This window comes from Odontomachus brunneus, unplaced genomic scaffold (assembly GCF_010583005.1).
Source record: "Odontomachus brunneus isolate Ranch 3 - 2012 unplaced genomic scaffold, Obru_v1 Obru_scaffold_002, whole genome shotgun sequence".
NCBI lineage: Eukaryota > Metazoa > Arthropoda > Insecta > Hymenoptera > Formicidae > Odontomachus > Odontomachus brunneus.
In genome coordinates, this window is record NW_022639452.1 from 944,785 (window position 1) to 964,896 (window position 20,112).

The 20,112-nt window shown below is 32.6% G+C and overlaps 4 protein-coding genes across 13 annotated transcripts in view; 1 reads left to right on the plus strand and 3 right to left on the minus strand.

Moving 5' to 3' along the window:
* Positions 1–37: 37 nt before the first annotated feature.
* On the minus strand, positions 38–7,354 carry LOC116840807 (probable ATP-dependent RNA helicase DDX43). 3 transcript variants are annotated; one of them, XM_032808031.1, is made up of 12 exons: positions 7,208–7,354; positions 3,758–3,853; positions 3,465–3,693; positions 3,235–3,396; positions 2,948–3,163; positions 2,723–2,849; positions 2,492–2,654; positions 2,044–2,286; positions 1,646–1,793; positions 1,319–1,560; positions 1,001–1,163; positions 770–895 (listed from the first exon to the last, which is right to left on the minus strand). In XM_032808031.1, exons 3-12 carry the CDS (start codon positions 3,690–3,692, stop codon positions 770–772), a joined length of 1,818 nt encoding a protein of 605 aa, XP_032663922.1. In that variant the 5' UTR covers position 3,693; positions 3,758–3,853; positions 7,208–7,354. The 3 variants fall into 3 exon arrangements, with proteins under 3 accessions (XP_032663930.1, XP_032663922.1, XP_032663911.1); XM_032808020.1 differs by lacking the exon at positions 7,208–7,354 and adding an exon at positions 4,236–4,371; XM_032808039.1 differs by lacking the exon at positions 7,208–7,354 and having other exon boundaries at positions 38–895; positions 3,758–4,069.
* Positions 5,153–10,307, plus strand: LOC116840836. 8 transcript variants are annotated; one of them, XM_032808120.1, is made up of 9 exons: positions 5,153–5,652; positions 6,511–7,021; positions 7,245–7,409; positions 7,921–8,106; positions 8,297–8,590; positions 8,812–8,969; positions 9,760–9,872; positions 9,967–10,037; positions 10,197–10,266. In XM_032808120.1, exons 2-6 carry the CDS (start codon positions 6,910–6,912, stop codon positions 8,913–8,915), a joined length of 861 nt encoding a protein of 286 aa, XP_032664011.1. In that variant the 5' UTR covers positions 5,153–5,652; positions 6,511–6,909; the 3' UTR covers positions 8,916–8,969; positions 9,760–9,872; positions 9,967–10,037; positions 10,197–10,266. The 8 variants fall into 8 exon arrangements, with proteins under 8 accessions (XP_032664011.1, XP_032664039.1, XP_032664029.1 ...); XM_032808093.1 differs by having other exon boundaries at positions 5,154–5,652; positions 9,644–9,872; XM_032808111.1 differs by having other exon boundaries at positions 5,154–5,652; positions 9,644–9,872; positions 9,967–9,982; positions 10,197–10,242.
* Positions 10,308–12,424: 2,117 nt separating this feature from the next.
* Positions 12,425–15,454, minus strand: LOC116840829. The gene is made up of 5 exons (XM_032808081.1): positions 14,972–15,454; positions 14,304–14,727; positions 14,059–14,229; positions 13,792–13,991; positions 12,425–13,248 (listed from the first exon to the last, which is right to left on the minus strand). The coding sequence occupies exons 1-5, from the start codon at positions 15,045–15,047 to the stop codon at positions 12,911–12,913; spliced, it is 1,209 nt and encodes a 402-aa protein (XP_032663972.1). The 5' UTR covers positions 15,048–15,454; the 3' UTR covers positions 12,425–12,910.
* An 852-nt stretch (positions 15,455–16,306) lies between these two features.
* LOC116842735 (nucleoprotein TPR-like) overlaps positions 16,307–20,112 on the minus strand; it is an 11,048-nt gene continuing 7,242 nt past the window's right edge. The window contains exons 25-31 of the mRNA XM_032812371.1: positions 19,314–19,430; positions 19,087–19,176; positions 18,010–18,096; positions 17,730–17,810; positions 17,380–17,642; positions 17,107–17,254; positions 16,307–16,963 (exon numbers count right to left, since the gene is read on the minus strand). Coding sequence (XP_032668262.1) covers positions 16,911–16,963; positions 17,107–17,254; positions 17,380–17,642; positions 17,730–17,810; positions 18,010–18,096; positions 19,087–19,176; positions 19,314–19,430 — 839 coding nt within the window. The 3' untranslated portion in view covers positions 16,307–16,910. The remainder of the gene's footprint in view (positions 16,964–17,106; positions 17,255–17,379; positions 17,643–17,729; positions 17,811–18,009; positions 18,097–19,086; positions 19,177–19,313; positions 19,431–20,112) is intronic.

The window sequence follows — 20,112 nt, forward strand, 5'->3', positions numbered from 1 at the left end:
TTTAATACTCTGGCAACTTTACTAAAGAAACTTATGATGCTATTTATTATTTTTATTTTAAACATATATAAATGAAACAATATATTTCTCTCTAACAGTCGTTTATAAATAGAGAAGTACATTGTATTTAAAGTTAATGAATTAAAATTATCTGAATAAACAAATATAAGTAGAATAACTTTAGAATAAGCGTACGTTTTGTGGAAAAATAGACGCAATGCGAAATTAATATAAACTTCTTTTATGTCTTTACAAAATTTGTGAAAATCCTATTTTAGCTTGTATTTAAATTTACCGTTAATTGCACACTATTAACTTTGTAAGACAGGATTATATATATCGCCAATTTGACTATATAATAATTTAGAATTGTTTGATTTAAAAATACATTATAATACAAAGATTTGTAATGTATTTCGTTGTATCAATTGCATACGCCACTCCTTAAAACGTGGTACTGCTAATCTTAAAGTTGAAACCTTAATGAAGTGCTGTAACTACTAAATCTAAATTACCTATTTATCTTTGGCGATTAATACAAAAATAAACACTCCATTGTCTCCTCTGAGAAATCGTACAATCTAAATAAAAAAAGAAATCGCGATGTATCGCGTAAGAACTCTTCTATGCATAAAATGAGGATTGTCTTTCTTTTTGTACTTTGTACTTTGATAATAATAATGTTTTTTAACCGTAAAGTACATAAAGTTTCTCAACCTTAAAGTTACATAGTGTCAATCACATCATCGCATTATTGATCAATTAGATTTTACCAATTTCTATAACGATTGCGACCTCCACTGAAACCTCCTCCTCTTCTGCCCCCCTCTTGTGCCTTTTTGTTTTTCCACGCTTCATATCTCTCAGCCATTTTATATAATTCCTCAGGTACCTCCTAAAGTAAAAACAAGCATCTATAATGTATAAATGATGGGAGATTTTTAAAAACAAAATCAAGAGAGAAAGAGTGTGTCCCCCCCCCCCTCTGCAATTTACTGACTTGATGCGCTTCTTCCAGGATTTTGATAAGTTCCTTAGCATGAGACCAGTCATTTCTCGTCATGTAAGTAATACTTTCGCCTGTGCGACCCGCGCGTCCGGTACGTCCGACTCTATGAACATATTCTTCTATATCTCGTGGGAAGTCATAGTTCAGTACATGTCTGAAATGAGAACAACAGCTTTTAGCGATATTTTTTATTCAGACTTATTTAAAAATCCTACTAGTGTTGACTGACTCGGTAGAAATGGATAAGTCACATTTCAATTACTGATTTAATATACTTTCTTTTTATATGAAATTTTCAATGTAACATACGTAACATCACCGATATCAAGCCCTCGACTAGCCACGTCCGTTGCAAGAAGAATTTTAACATGTCCGGTCTGCATATCTTCTAACGCTTGCTCTCTATCCGCTTGTTCCCTGTTGCCGTGAATGCTCTGACAATTGATATACGATAAAGCTAATAGAGCAGAGACATGCTCCACCGAGGCTTTCCTGCCAAAGAATACTATCACCTTGTCGTCGGGACCCATTTGTCGAAGGAAATCAAACATCTACAACGCATTTCATCTCATTAACATCTTTAGATAAAAGTGATTATGAAAGTGAATGGTGAGTAAATTTTAAAACGCCATTAACCATATCCATCTTCTCCTCTTCATCAATCAAACAGATTGTCTGTGTTACAGTGTGAACTGCCGCTAAATCAAGCGATCCAACGAATACTTGAAGCGGATCTTTCATGTATGATTGTGCTAAACGTCTCACACCTTGAGGCCATGTAGCACTAATAAATAACAGAATAAAATATCGTGTTAATAGTCATGATTATTAATTGCATATTGCATGGAAATTATTTTTTTCAAAAGTTTGCCTTATGACTGTTTCTACCAACGTCGATTAAACCTTAACCTTTGTTTAAGTTTTTATTTAGGTCTTTGTCTGAATAGATTTTAAGCTCGGATTAAAATTTAATCGAAATTAGGAAAAACAGACATTAAAGGGAGAAGTTTATAAATATATATATAAACATATACCTTGTCATAACTGTTTGTCTAGTAGGTCGTATGTCAAGCAAAACTTTACGAATTTGCGGCTCAAAACCCAAATCCAACATACGATCGGCTTCATCGAGGATAAGGTACGTTACGTAGGACAAATCCAAGACGTTTGCCGTTATCAAGTCGTTTAATCTTCCGGGAGTTGCAATTACTATTTCTACACCACCTGTTACCATATTAATCTGTTCCTTGCGATTTCCACCACCATACACGCATACCCTGAAGTCATTTTTTATTATGTATATTTTATGAGAAAAAAATTATATTGTCCTAAAGCATCTAATGCTAATATAAAATAAGATTCTTGACCTCTCGCTACGCATATTTGATTGTTGCCATCAGAAACGAACATATGCGTACCCAAAGTTCTCAGGAGTCATAATAACAATATAAAAATATCAAAAGTTATTTCAAATGAACTTACGCTTTAATGCCGTGATAGGAATATTTTCCTACTTCCTTTTCAATTTGTAATGCCAGTTCTCTTGTTGGTGCCAAAACAAGAACATTTGGTCCTTTGCACCTTGATTGTGAAGTTTGCCCATCAATGTGGATAAGAGCAGGCAGTAGAAAGGCAAGAGTTTTTCCTGAAAATATAATCGTTAGCATATACACTATTACATATACGTAAAACGTAAGACAAAAATAATTGAACCAGTTCCAGTTTGTGCTATTCCAATAAGATCATGACCACTCAATAGAATAGGCCATGCCTGACATTGTATAGGACTTGGTTTTTGAAATCCTTGTTTTCGTATCTCACGAAGGATATCAGGATAATCCTGCATCAAAACATATTAAATCAGATAGGTCAAATTAAACAGATATCTATTGAAGCAACAATTGCATGTGCTACACAAGCTCTTGATTTTCATGTTACCTTAAAAGCTTGTTCAAAATTTTCAACAGGATTCGGTACTTTAATCTTACTGGCCGAGTTCTCAGTCTCAAAAACATGCCTAACTTCTATGTTATTATTATTCTTCCTGAACTGAGCTACATGCTTTTCCGACATATTAGCAACAGCTGGATCTTCTTTGTAAAAATACTTTATAATTGGTGGAAACTTGGCCCATTTTGCTTCTGTGTATTCATCCTATAAAAAAAAATATTAATATAAGATAAACAACAATTTATCATGTTTGCATGACTATGGATGTAACATACACATAATTTCTCAGCCTCTTTCCAGTTAATCGGACCTGAGTTCTTTTCTTCAAGAGGTGCATATCCTAATAATTCCCTTATTCTCTGGATAGTCTGCATATGAACTGTTCTTTTGCCATATATTGATACCATACATCTGTTATTTGACTGCTGTTTCCTAGCCTAAATAACAACACACTTAATCATTGAATATCTAATTAATAGCACTTGTATAATTCTTCATTACTTACAGTAATTTTTGTGTTGGTCTCCTCTTCCAGAGCTCTAATTTGACTTCCACCGACTCCGACAAGTCTACCATAATCTTTTGCATCAATAAACATTATACATTCTCCATTTTCAGAGCACTTAGGGGTATATGGTTGTGCCCTATCTTCTCTAATTTTATTTGCTGATGAATTCTGACTGTCCCATCTATCACGATCATTGTCTTGCCTTCTATTTCCTCTATAGTTCATTCTACAAAATAAATATTCTGTAAGTACTGAATTACTTTTCATTCTTTCTTTCTTACATGACTTACTTAATTGAATAAGCAAATGATGAGAATCGTCTCGATGAGGAAATATTCGTCTTGTAACAAAAATTTATTTCGGAACACTGTATTAGATATCACGACCTGTAGCAAACAATAACACGTGTAAAAAAAAAAGAAAAACAAATACGTTTCAAACGTGTCCTGTTTAGATTGTCTTGCACTGCTACGTAGAAATATAGTGCGAAGACTGCGCGCGAAATATTCAAAACTTTGGAAGTAATAGTAGGAGCGGATTGAGCAATCAACGAATTCAAACAAAGAATCCATGCCAGAGACATACAAGTGGCAGCTAACCCAGTAATGTAGACGATACATATGAATATGGACGCGAATGTCTAATGGATTCAAATTTAATAAACTAGACGAGTAAATAAATCAGTATTAATAAATGTATTTGTTAATATTATTTACTAAATACAGATACAAATATTCAAGAGAAATTACTAAAAAACAAATAACAGACCAGAGGATCTTCTTCTTAGAAATTTGATACTTCACTGAGATTACGTTTAATATGCATGTGCAGTACATACAGGCTGTTTCAAAATTATTTATAGCGCTAAAATTTATAATATATTGTAAGATATTGTATGTGTAACATATTGTATTGTAATATATTGTATGTGGTCTGTTTTTTCAGCTGCACTGCTGAACTGGTGCAATAACTTAGAATGAGACAAATATATTTTATTTCACTTTAGCTTATTGCACCAGTATAGCAGTGCAGCTGAAAAGAACAGACCAATAAACTATAACTTTTCAGTGCTGGCAGTGAATTTTGGAACACAGCCCTATGGTGCGTAGCACCAGAGAGAAACCTGAGAGCGGCCACGCCATACGTTTTGGCCGACACCGATTTTCACGCTGTTCGATGCGCCACCTATACCCATTTTTTAGGTGAAACTACGTTCCCTACGCCCATTTTCAAACGCTGCCGGTAAAGTGTCGATTTATTGCGTGTCCATTCTATGCCCATTTTCTGGCGATTCGTGTCCGTGTTAAGTACATAATTACGTGATTGAAAACATGGACTGTCCATGTTCTTATCATGTAATTATGCGCTTAACACGGACACAAATCGCCAGAAAATAGGCATAGAATGGACACGCAACAAATTGACACTTTACCGGCAGCGTCTGAAAATGGGTGTAGGGAACGTAGTTCCGTCTCAAAAATGGGTGCAGATGGCGCATCAAACAGCGTGAAAATCGGAATTTCTCTCTGATAACTGTTTGTGTCCGATAGTTTTCGCGAGAAAATGGCCGCTATCGCCACATATTTTCATTATGTTTAGTCGTAAAATTCTTTTGTTGAAAATGAGCAGAGCAAATAACGTCCAATACCATCTATTTTTTTGTTACATTTTTGATGCAATAAGATGCTGGCATTTTTGGTTTTACGACAGTAATTTAATGGCTACGTTGACTCATGTTGTACGTGTAAGTACTCACACAAGTGACACATCACAACAACGTCACACAGGACTGCTGCCATTTTCTCGAATGCAACCGGAAATCTTACGCGACACACGTTCGAAGCCCTTGTTAACAATCTAGTATAGATATCTGAGGGTAGAAGTGGGTGTGAGACCTCTTGTGGAGTACCCGTGAACTACGGTTTTATTATATTTCCAGAATTACCAACCGTCGATTATCTGCTGAAATCAAGCACTTTTCAATTATCTTTTGAAGGCGCTAGGTAGTCATGTAGCTTCCATAACCAATATCAATAGAGGGACACGCACTTATTTATTCAAATACAACTCCAAAGTTTACATAGGTAATTGTACGCCAAGTGGAAAACATAGGTGGACGATCGGAATAATAATTGATAAAGAAGCTCGTCCCGTTTGCTTTTCGTTGCTTTCCAAGCTTGAAAACGTACGTGTAAATGCAGAAAATTTGAAAAAGTACAGTTTAATACAACATACCTATTGAGAAACGAATTTTGTAAGCTATGAATTAATTAGCAGAATTAATTTACATCAGGCGTTTTAATGAGTAAAGAAACTCGTCGAGATTATGCATTTTCGCGCGATCGAATTTCGGTATATACCGATAGATTTGATGTTGAGCTCTTCCCAGATAGCACAAAGAATTCTAAAAGAATTCAGTCGTATGTCACCAATTCTGAGTTCATTTTTAGATACAAAAAGAATTCTTTTCACTGAACTGAACTCTGAAGAATTCTTTTTACATCTGAAAATTAACTCAGAATTGATGACATACAACTGAATTCCTTTTGAATTCTTTTTGAATTCTCTGTGCTATATGGGTTAGCTTAAAGTAGTAAAAAGATATATAAAGAAATAATGTTCTTGCGTTGAAATTGCGTATCACTTTGCATGGACTCTCGTCCCTTCGCACTTTGCCACACGTTAAAAGTGCTTTCATGACGTTTATACTAACATTTCAGAAAAATTCAGAATTAATTTTATCCGTATTCTACGAAGGAACTCATATAGTATCGATTTTATTACCGTGTCATTATCCAGTAATATAACACTATCAATAACATACCAATGATAAAATTCTCATTCAACAATGTAAGTGCAACATATAACGCGTACATCCCGTACAGCACAAAAGTTTCAAAAAGATTTCAGAAAGATCCCAGAAAGGTTTCAATGTTTCTGAAAGCTTTTTGAAACTTCTGTGCTATATGGAATAACAGTTACATTGAGCGTGGAAACTATAACACTGTTTTAATGTCACTGTAAGTTGGCGTTCATTACATAGATACATCGTGCGGCTACACGTCTTTGTCGGAGGCAACTGTACGGAGGCGATACATGGGGCTGCGCAGAATCGTATCGGCTAACACGAGTTAGACGAGCCGTATTTAATTGTGCATCAGTGTGAAAAGGGACCTTGGAAAGAATGTTGTCGATAGTACGTACGGTCTCGTCCTCGATAATTATTCTTTTAATGCTCGAGTGTTATTCGGGTGAGTGGTTGGAACGGCATCGTCGAAAATCACGAACGACGTCGTGTAGCGCGCGCGAGCTCGCAGCTCGAATCGAGAAGTGTCTGGAAGAACTTCGTTGGCATCACGATCGCAAATCGGGGTGATCGGGGACGAATACGACGTCACGACGGTCACTTTCGACCTCAAAAATAGCCCGACAATTCCGCCGAATGAGCGTTCGACGTCGAACAGTTGCCGCAGAATTTGTTCTCGAAAATATATCGTGCGATCATGCGCGATTCCACACCTGTCTCTTTTTATTAGTGTGCTCGATATTTTCAGGTGATCGAGCAATTCGGACAGTTCGAACTTCGAGATCGAGCCTAAAACCATTCGGATCTGTCCGAAGAAGCAACTCGAACAGTTTGAAGTTGCCCGCACTCCAAATTCGAACGGCTTCTTCCGAACAGCTCGATCGCATGATTCGCGCACGAATCTCTTGTTTAAATTACAATTTTTTTTCATTACCTTAACGGGTGCTATACCGCGTTTTTGTGTTTCGCAGGAGCCCGCGGTTCCTCGATTAGGTCCTTGGACGTGCCGCTCGTCGTTCGCAATGGAACCGGACCGGTGGATCTCGCCTGCGTTTACGAGATTGACGACAAAGAAAATGGACTTGTAATCAAATGGTTCCACGAAGCATATCAGATTTACCAATGGATCCCGCCGAGTAATTTACACTCCGATACTCTACCCACGCAATCTTATAATAACTTACGTCTGTCACTCGCGTCGCACGCGCGTTATTGAATTTATTTATCAGCAGCTTTGTTACACGTCGGAACTGTACTTACAGTGTGTACGCACAGGAATCCATCCAAGCGAGAAGCACGCAAAGATATTTTTTCACCGAGAAATTATTAAATGATTAGTTAATTTAATAACACATAACTCTCATTATTAGTTTAACGAAAAAATATGCGTGGTATATAACTCTAACAAAGTATTTTTCTGATAGTTATCATAATTTCACTCCCTAGTAAACATCAACTAATAGTAATATTACATCAATCTTATAATTTGCTACAATGTATCTGTTACATAACACTCGCGTTATCTGCATTTAAATTGCTGAGTGAGAGATTATAACATGATGTTATGTTATTAATAGTTGATGTTTATATACTGATTATTATGTTATTTCGTTAACATAAATTTAATAAACGCACTTATATTACCAGTGCCACCGCAAGACATCGGAGTTATTAAGGGTCTCGCAGAATATCCGGTCGAGAACTTGAGGGACCCGAATTCGCGTTCCGTAATACGACTGAAGACCGTCACCATTGATATGACAGGGGAATACACGTGCGCAATCAGCACATTCCAGGACGAGGCGAGCAACTCGACCAAGATGATCGTCTATGGCAAGTTTACGAAAAATTTTACCCCGGTCGCGGTTATACTCGCGTCGATAGAACATCTATTTTCTTCTATATTCAGACCTAATTATTTCCGAAACCGACTATTTTGATCATAACCAATTTTTTAATTATTTAATTATTATTTAATAGAATGAAACATTCTCGGGGTCTAATCATGGCTCTTTGTTTTCAGTGCCAGAAAGCGACATGACCGTACGCACTTATCCTTTCAACAAGACTCATGTGAATTTAACCTGTGTGGTGACGGGTGCGCGACCTCGACCATCCTTGAAGCTCTACGTCGAAGGTGTCGAGAGTAACGATCGCGGGATCAATCGTGAGTCTTCGACGGATTGGTACAAGAGTAATCCTCGGGTGTCGCTGAACGTGATCGTCGAGGACACGATGGATCCTGCGGTAGTCGAGTGCGAGATGTTGATTCCCGAAACGGAGTACAAGCGACGAGAACGGATCGTCTACTACCCCAGTTCGAATCGTTCCAATGCCATTACCGCTCTTAGAAAAATCTCCACTAAACAAAATTACATTAAACTAAATAATTTACTATAATTTTAGAACGCAACTGTACTATACACACACACGTGTTTATATTTCTTTGATGACAGAATATTTATTAAGTGAACATCTCTTCTATATTTATCTCTGTCTTTATTTTATATATTTATATCTTCTGTATTTATGTTTCAGCGCAATTACTAGCCTATCGCACAAATGTATCACAAGGAAGATACCGCGCGAAGTTGCTTATCAATATCCTTTACGTTACTATTCTCAGATTGATATTAACGTAGGATTAAATTAGTTCAATCTCCGCTACAAATAGTGCTGACAAGTTAAAATAGCAGGTATTTAATGTAATCTAATTTTAGAGCTTAAGTATTAATTCTCTTGGCGCTGAATGATGAAATAATAGTACGCGCTTCTCTTTTTAATAACGTTATTATTATCTAAAATTGTGTGTGTGTTATGATTATTATTATTTATCTTCGCTATTAATAAGATTACACATTCCTTTTCATATTTATTTTACAGTAAAATAAAACACATTCACGTTGTAGTCTGAGTAGAGATGATTTATCGATTATCGATAGAATTCAGATTTGCATTAAATAAACTATAAAATGCATTATTTTATTCATCTGTTAATTTCGACGAACTACTATGTCTCCTATTAGCAGTTTTGTTGAAATTTGCGCATCAAAGTTTTCACACAATTTTGTAATCTCTCTCTCGTTGTTTTTTACAAATTTTATATTCTGCAAAATGTGCACCGGAATATATAAAGAATAATGTTCTTTATCTCGCTTCTTTTTGCACTGAATACTGCAAAGAATGTGTGAATTTTTAAAAGAGATTTCAATTAACTTGCATTTAATTCCAGTTGTACTTTCCTTCGTCTATTCTCGAACTATTCTCGTCAAACTATGTGTAACAAATCTATTTTTATTCTGTACGGCTCGTACAACAAGATTCCATTAATACAAGCTGTTGATTTATTTATATTTTTTTTTTTCAAAAGTATAATAACATGTGACACACCGTACGGTGACCTCGATCAAATTGTCAAACGATTTTGTTGTGCTTGCAACTTAACTTCAAGCACGTTCTGATATATCGCTATATTGAAATGATAAGGCGATTGCGTGCGTCGGGGGTGGAAGAGGTAATCTTGGATGGTGGGGATGATATCTAGAAGCGGCGGTACCCCACAAGATTATCATTCGCTTCTCGACGCTCACCTCTAGAGGGTAAGTAACCGCTCGCAACAAATTTTTCACTATCGTAACTGGACAATTCACATGCATCTCAAATTTATGATATTATTTTATTCTCTCGTTTTAGGACGCTATATTCCAATGTAATTTCATTATTAACGCGATCGAAATTATATTCCACTTTCATCTTATACAACTGTACGTCTGAATGACATCGATACTTTGAATAGTCGCAAGCGATTGAAATTCGTTCCACTTTGTAACAATTTTATTGAGGAATCGTTTGCGAGATCATTTTTTTAAATTTCTCACATGTTAATATTTTGTTACTAATACTTTTTATTGTTCAAAACGTAGCATCCACTTCCACCAGCATCACCAAGATCAATCAAATTACTGTTGCACCATCTCTCCGTTGCGGATATTTCACAAAAATGAGTCGCACCTGGATACTGCTTTTCCTCGCAGGTAATAAAAATGTTCATATTACATAAATGTGGGCGCTCCTAAGTTATCAAGTCGCATTTATAAGTGTATTTCTCTGTGCTCGCGTTAATTTCATCCTTTCTGGATTAACTATCAGTTACCACTTATTGTCCAACAAATTCTATTCCTTTCTTACTTTAAAGCAAATGTTCTTTCATCAATTGCATCCAAATGATACTTCAGAAAATGCTGGATATCGTCGGGAAACTTTAACTTTATGATTTGGTGTTATATTTTGTTTATTTATAAAAAATGTTAAAGTATGATTCTCATAATGACATATTAACGTGTCTACATACTCTTTTTTTTAAATTAAGCAAATCTTACCGGTTGCGCTTTATTAATATACAGTATAATATTGCGCGTAATAAAGTACAGTGATTACAAATCGCTGACATTTCAAAGGGATGCTAAACGAGGCTGATAATCACGATGTCTATAGTCTCTTTCGTGTTTACTGGATAATCCGATCAACCGTCCCACCACCAGTAAGCGTAGACGAAGTGGTATCGTCGGATTTCGCGTTGATCTCTTTGTTGAGGACGACGGACTATTGCAGTTTATGCTAAGAATAGCTTTCTAATCGTTCAATGTCTCTGCAGTTTATAATATTTCGGAAATAATAGAAAAAATTATATTACAAAAAACTTGTTTATCGTCGATGATACAGAACGCAAATTTTAGCTTTTATGAATAACTGGCAAATAATATCGGAACGAAGTATAAAAAATCATATATATAGTGTTTCTAGATTATAATTATATTAAAATACAACTAAATATGCTAAATGCTCAATTAAATATTATGAACATCCTATTTTTAGGATAACAATTTTATTAGGAATAATATAATTTTAAGAAATACTTTTCTTTCTCCCTTAAAGACGTTCCATTCGAGAAAAAAAAATATAATTCTTAAATTTATTTTTTTTCAATAAATATTTTAAAATTTAAAAAAATGTTAAAAAAATATTCTAAAAGAGTAATAGGAAAATTTCTTGCATTACAGTTATGACCTTTAATAGATTAACATAATATTTTTTTTCTTCATTTATGATGCGGTGATGTTAAATTAAAAGATCGTCTATCAAAGTTATTGGTGTGTAATGACAGCCTAGAATGAAAATTCTAGAAGTTAAAGAAAGTTTTATAAAGATATGCATTGGCCTGCGTAATATAAATGAGGTAACTTGTAATTACTTGATTGACATTCATTACCGAACATCGAAGCTTCGTCGTCACATCCATAAATGCAACGCGTTGTGGAGGTAGAAGAGAGAGAGAGGGAAGAAGGGAGGCGAGAGACAGACAGAGAGAGAGAGAGAGAGAGAGAGAGAGAGAGAGAGAGAGAGAGAGAGGGGGAGGCCTGTATGAAACTTTTTTCGCGTTTTATTTTCTAAACTTTCTCACGTCTGCTTATGCGTGATACAAATAATTATTCCAATCTCAAACTGAGCCTCTATATTATATTTGTGTTTGTGTGATTGCTCTTCCGACTTTTTAATTACATCGTCGCTTATTTATATACGCAGGATGATACTGAATTTTTTTGTGAATTATTTATAAGTTATTTCTGTGTAGATAGAGTCCTTTAACAAAATTATTGTTAGTTTAGAAATGTACGTCACGTACGTCATATAGTTTAATGTTTATTTCCAAATATAATTCTTAGCTTTCATTAAAAAAAAAATTATTATTATTATGACGTTTGTTCCTTTTTCGTACGTGTAATACGTACGTTAATTCTCGGTTTTGTATACTTTTTACGGTTTTTAATACTTTTTTCGTACGTTAATACTCGGTTTTAATGTTTAGTTCCAGAATTAATTGCACTAATATTTGCAGTGTGCACGCTGTGGTCCTTCGGCGAGACGGTCTCTTGCGATCAGTGCGGGCGAGAATGCGCCGACATCTGTGGAACACGGCAGTTCCGTGCCTGCTGCTTCAACAACATGCGGAAGAGACATTCTTCTGATTTCGGTCTGAAGTTCTGGATGAGACCACGAAGATATGCGATTCATCTGTACCCGGCCTATGACGCTTAATCACCGCGCAGTACACATCTATTCAAGTGGACGAAAATTCCTCGGCAGAAACCAATTATCGTTCAATGCTTATTTTATTTCGCGCCGTTCGATTAAAGACATTCCGATGTCGCCTCTGTTTTTTCCTCGGCCTTTTGTAATGATTCGCTTGTCGATGCCGCTTAAGTGAAATTAAAGGTGTTACGTAGCAGCATATACATTTGGCTACGATTCTTTGATTACGATAGAAAAATTTCTCTTTTTTTTTTACTTTCGCCCGATTTTATATCGGTGTCTCGTCACCTTAAAATGCATATATTATTACATTATCTTCAATTATTTAAACTCGCTGAAAGAGTAAAACGGCAACAGGCACGCATATATACACAAATGCATACACATGCATACAAATAATTATATTTTTATTAGAAATACGATTTCAATTGTTTATATCTGTAGAAATTTGTTTTTTAATACAAAACTATAAGATTTTTAAATTATATACATATACATACTATATACATTATGCATATAGTATACATTTATAAATTTACACACACGATTAGAATTTCTTTGTCCTACCTTTTTCTTTAAGTTCTCTCTTTTGTTTTTTCATTTTATTCGTTACCTTTACATTAGGCGCAACAACTGTCTTGTAGATATCTGCGTTACTGAACAGTTTTTCTTTATGCTTCTTTCGTCGTTTCGATCTATTCAATTTGACCTCGACTGTGTCTTTCAATATTGTTCCTTTCTTCTTTCTCTTATTTTTTAATTCTTCCATCGTTCTCACATCATCGCTGATATGGGCACGTTTGCGTTTTTTTATCGAGAAAGTTTTAGTGTCACGTTCATGTACCTTCGGCAGACTTGCTTCGAAAGCTTCTCGATTTATCACTTCTGTAAAATAAAAATTAAATGGTGGATCAACATCAATCTATGGGTAGGTAAAATCCAACTTTAATAAATTACGAACGCATTGCAAAGAGAACAAAAAGTAATTTGAAATAACTGATTTATGGTGGAATAAACACAGTGACTAATTTACATTTATTGGCCTAAGTCTTATCACAATTTTAAGATTCTATTTACGTTTTGTTATTAATTGCGATTTGTAAATGTGACAAATTATATTAATATCATTATATTTTATACGTAATTTTTAGTTTCGACTGTATATGTACCTGCCATAAGCAGTTGTAATACTTTTACTTCTGTGTGTTGGTTATATATATATATGTTTTATCTGTCATGAATAAAATATTTGTTTTTATTATAAAACATAACCTCTCTTCTTTCTGCTTAAAATGTCGAAATATTTAGACTGGATACAAATTTAATTTAATTTTGTGCATCTTTTACATTACACAGCTGTAGTACAAAACATATATATGTGTGTGCAACAATGTCGTATCTTATAATATTACTAGCTAGTATATATACCTCCAACATCATCCATATCTATGTGTGATATAGTTTTATTTTCTGATATATGATGAATCGAAATATCTTTTTGCGATGTACCAATCAATTCACATGTTTCACTATATTGAGGAATAATAGTTATTTCATCTGTACATTCAGCCGAATATTTACTAAGTAGTTTGAATATCGTATCATCCCAGATATCACTATGACAGGTGCTAAAATATAATAAGATATTGTTTTACAATGCATATTGATTGAAATATTAGATAATTGCAGACATACTGTATATTTTCATTATGCATCCACTCTATAGAAAGCCATTGTTCTAAATCATGTGGCAAGGATTGATTCTCTGGAATCCAAGGTAAACCAACATACTGAAGCTTAGATACATATTGATATAATTCCTTGTACCATACACAACACTGTCTAATTAATTGTCTTGACAAGAACCTGCAAAAAAATTGGTGCTGTATTACCAAGACAAAAAAGAGCTTTACAATTCGAATTATTTATAATAATCTCACCAAATCCTGCTAACATTGGCATAAGCAATTAAAGTAATGCTCCATGCATGACCTAATCCAATTCTAGTTTTGAGAAAATGTCCAGAGTATCTTGCAACCTGTTCTATTCTTTCCATAAGTTTTGCAAAACCTTGTGTTCTCACAAGTACATATTCCAATAATTGTCTACTTGGTAAAGTGAGCATTTTATCTTCTATATGAATGTAAGACTTCAAATCTTTATAACTCTCAACCAAAGCCATATTCAAGTAGTTAAGTAGAGCTCTATTTACTTTCTCCATACTTTTTAAGCCTTTATCACTTCGAAACTTGTTCTTCATACGATAAATTAGTCGACTTAAAAATGCAGCTTCCAGATCAAGAATAGTTATTGATTCTAGCTCCCTGATTGCTCTATTAATCATAGCTAGAAATTTCTTAACATCTATGAACAGATGAAAGCAGATAATTATTAATATTTGATACCTAATATTTTTAAGACAAACTATACTATATATAACTGTATATATGTACATAATTATGTACATTATACATATAAAAGTACAATTACATTCGAGTTTTGTAATATTTATCTACGTGCATGTTTATCTTTTACACACATGGATATATATTATACACATGGATATATATTATATGGATATATATTATACACATTTGTAATACTTTACCAAATGCATCTTTGTTGATACACCAAGTTAAGTACGGCGGATGCTGTAACTTATATTTATTCCAAATTACATCCATTTTGCAACAAATTCTAGCAATTACATTTAATTTCTATTTATTTTCTGTTCCTTTCACTTATACATAATATCAGCTGATCAATGTCCTTCTTTCCTTCCTTTAATATTGGCTTAAAAACACCTCAAAAGGTTATAGCTCCAACGTCATTACTCAATTAAGAATTCCATCGTTGATTGTGATGTTGTTATAATATTTATTTGATCTCTTCGATATATTCTTTGAAAATTTCGAACACGTCTATACGCCACGGCGATTAAACCGGAACTTTGCTGATCAATGTCGAACTAACCTCCAAGCTAAATTAAGGTTAGGAACACATAAAAAACGTAAAGGTCTTTCCAAATAAAATTGCACAGTTGCATAATGCAAATGCACGTTTATGGGTGCGTTCAGATTCCCTACCCGGGTGCACTCTATTACTAGAAACACTATAGTATATGTTACATATACTATAGCACTTCTAGTATTAGAGTGCACCCGGGTAGGGAATCTGAATGTACCCTATGATGGCCGTAATCCGTTAACTTATACCGGAATCGTAAAAAATTGACTAATCATAGTCGAATTATAGAAGAATAATCGACTGTGATTGGTCAATTTTTTAGACGCTACAAATGTTTTGAAGCGCAGTATAGATCAATCATGACTTCTTTTTAAGCACTTCAAAGCGTTTGCAACGTCTAATGGATTGTATCTTATGAATAAGACCGGTATATAATACATACCATACTACGTATATATCACTGTATGTAATAAAAGATTAGTAACTAGAAAACAAAGAATGCATTCAACACTGTTGTTTTTTAGCTGATGACATTTTTAAAACTGTTTAGAAATCTCTTATAAGGGTGCTATTTCACGTGTCGTACGACACGCTTTTCGGATACGTTTATTGGTTGGCGAATAGAGTATTTCTAGGTTCTCTGTTCGTCAACCAATGAACGTATCCAAAAAGCTTGTCGTACGACACGTGAAATATCAGCTTAAAGCCCATTCTACAATTGCGTGAACGTGGGTAAGTGGTTGTAAGTGATTACAACAACCTATCAGAGTAAAGCAATCAGAGAATAAAACATTCGGGTTGGTTGACTCTTACGTTCACGACTACGCTTACGCAATTGTAGAATGGGCTTAAGAGACAAGTGAGAGATAAAAATTGTTGCTTTACAATGACTAATTTTTAAAATAATTTTAACTAATTACTAAATAATTAAAAACGATGCGCATGCATCAAAAAATGACGATATATTTTCCGAGCTATAAATTACATTAATATATATGTACATAATTCCATATATATTGCACAATTATATAATTATACACACAAAGTTATGTAGGTGTCATGTGTACTGTTTTCAAACTTATTAAACGTTTTTTCTACAATATGAAGTAATTTATTCTGCCATTGTCTTGTATACCTTCATAGACTTATTGTATTTGGCGTATTTTCTTTTATAACAGAAACTATTTTCTCCAATGTGTTCCTTAAATTACTTTCTCCAGTTTGTTTCACACACAAGCCTGTGTAGTTGTATATAACACACTATTTTAATTATTCCTTAAATACTACAGTATATCTACATTATACTGTTGGCAGATTGAAAATATATAATCATAATGTATTGTATATTATATAATAAAAGTACTTACTGTAATACCTATTTATGGAAGTACATTCAATTTTGCATGAATATCAATTGTTTCCAATAAATCTATTTAAAAAACTTAAATTGTTAACTTCAGTTTTTTTAAAACAACATTAATACATGCTTTATTATTACTTATTCTAAGACCCTGTATGATTTATCTTGACAAACTATTGTTTCCTCTTGTATTTTCTTATACTCAATTTTTTCTTCTACATTAACTATCCTGCATTGTATGCCCCAAGTTATCATCTCCTACCTGTTTTACGCCTGTAATTATAATACATATTATAATTGAGAATATTTACTTTCTCTTGAAGATCCATAGCACATCTATCTTATATTCAGACATGTAACAAGAATAATATTATACTATATTATGCTAAAGACATTATTTTAGCTATGATACTTGCGTTTGAAAGGTGGCTCATAGACTGTTACATGTGAAGTTGGACATGATTTGTCAATATATAGTTTAGGAAATGATAGATTTGGGTTATTGTTGTCCGATGTAATGATTGATACCACTGATGGTTGTTTATTAAATAATTTATCCATAACCTACAGTATGCCAGAAGAAATATTGATTTGCCATATGAAACATTACATAATAATATACAACATACATGCCTTAGTCAAAAAGCACAAATATATATTACATGCACCAAACTCACTTTGCCACTTACATCAAAAAATTTCCAAGCTTGATTGTTAAAATCCTTTGCATGATTTTTTATAATTTTGTAAGTATAGTTTAAATCTTTCATTTTAAGTCTGCACTGAAAATCTGTGGGATTATAATTTTTCTTGGCTAACTGAGAAGCTATTATAGTCCAGAACTGCTTGACTGTAACTTCTTCAAATCTTAATAAATGTTCATGCTGTTTATATGCATCAATAAGTATGAAAACTGCTTCATCTGGCCAGTCATCTAGTAAGTCATAACCATCTGCACAGCAACATATCATTTGATTACAAGATTATTTATCTTTAGACAATAATCCTCTTAACAAAATACAGTAATAAAATATCATACAATTTTCAACAGGTGGAGGCTCATAGTATATCTGCTGAGCCAGTTCGGCGACCCGACATGTATTATTGCACAATGGAAACTCTACAAATAAAAAAAGATATATGTTGAAACATAATTTATAAACATAAATATTTATTTATTTAAATGTAATAATAACATAAAATAAGTAACATGCTTAGATAAATGTTAATTTGTAAGAGTAACACACTCACTGTCAAGAAATCAGTTTTTTAAATCAATAATCTACTTATGTCTTTAAAAAAATAATAATATATTGTACCTCTTTTTTGTAGAGAATTTTGTAAAGAAGATTTCTGCACAGCCCGCCCCGCGGTATGACATGTATCATACAACCGCAATAGAGATTCTACCAATAAAATATTTATTAAATTATAATTTATATATATATATATATATATATATATATATATATATACATATATAGTTATTCAAATAAATAAATGATATATATATATATACATATACATATATATAAAATGAACATAAAACTCCTATGTTGCTATTGTTGTACGATATTTGCAATAATAATCGAGATATTAATTAAAGAAGATTAGTGAATAATCACGTGATATGATAAATGAATAGTGGCGATGTGTGCTGTTGTAAGCTTGCACATTTGGTCAAATTGAACAAAAAAATCCATTATTATTTTGCAAATAGCTACGTCGATTTTTAGCTATTAATGAAAGAAAATTGTTATATGATTATGTACGATAATGTACAAATATTCTTTAATTAATATCTAAAAATCTGTGTAAATATATAAATTATCATTTGCAAAATCATAGAGAACTTTTTTTGTCCAGTTTTACCTAATGTATAAGTATACAACGGCAAACAGCACTACTACAGTACATATATATCGTGCGTGATCATTTACTAATCTTTTTTAATTAATATCTCGAGATTTATTACAAATTTCGCAAAACGGTATGGGACTTTTATGTTCACCTCAATTCGTTTTATGCTCCCACAAAAATTGCAAAAGGGAGCCTGAGACACCCTGTAAAGAGCTGAATGAATTACATAAAATAAGTGTAACTAAGTATATAATAATAAATAATAAATATAATAATAAATAATAAGTATTATAATAATAAATAATAAGTATAATAATAATAATAATAAGTATAATAATAATAATAAGTATAATAATAATAATAAGTATAATAATAAATAAGTATAACAATTACATAAAATAAGTATAACATACATAGATTATAAATATTAATTCACAACAGTGTGACAAACTCACTGTCAAGATTCACACAGTTCAATTGAAATTCAATAATACAATGTATATTCTTAAAAAATATGTTAATAATATATATCATACCCTTTTTTTCTAGAGTATCGGAGGATTTCTGCATGGTCTGTCCTATGACATGATGTGTATGATGTGTATGATTGTGCAGCAATGGAGATGCTATAACAATAAGACAAATATATTAAAATATAACTTATGATTATATAAATTTTCTTAAATATGTTATAGTAATATAAGTAATATCCTTAAATTATAAATATGAATTTTTTTTTTGAGAGAGAGAGAGAGATACATACCTACTGTCAACAACTTACAATTCTTCAATGTGATAAATTTCTTCTTTCCTAAAGAATCAGAGGATTTCTGCACAGTTTGTCCTGTAACTTTATATATACAATCCTTGGGTAACAGAACTGAAGTAGTAATAAAATTGTTATTAAAATAAAATTTATAAACAGACACACATATGTATGTTTGTATATGTATATCTATGTGTGTATAAATTTAATTCTAAATACAACATAAAAAATAACTTATTCTTAAATGCAATAATAAAATAAAGAATATATTTAGATTAAAATAATAATTTACAATAATGTAACACATTTATTGCTAAGAACTTATAATTCTTGAAATTAACATATTTTTTTATGTGCTTAAAAAATATAGTAATAATATATATTGTACCTCTCTTTTCTAAAGAATCCAAGGACTTCCGAATAATCTCTATCGCGACCTGATACGTATCGTATACACACATACGCGTTGCGCTCGCGCGCGCGCACACACACACACACATGCAAGCATATATAAAGATGATTCTACCACAATATAATTATTAAAATATAATTTATAAACACATATATATGTATTAATTTAAGAAAAAATATATACATATATGTATGTATGTATGAATATATATATATATATATATATGTGTGTGTGTGTGTGTGTCAAGTAATAAAATATCTTTTTTTATCTTTCTATAATCTTACGTAGATTATCGAAAAACAGCAATAATTTTCCAACTATATATATATATATATATATATATATACATATATATATATATACATATATATATATATATATATA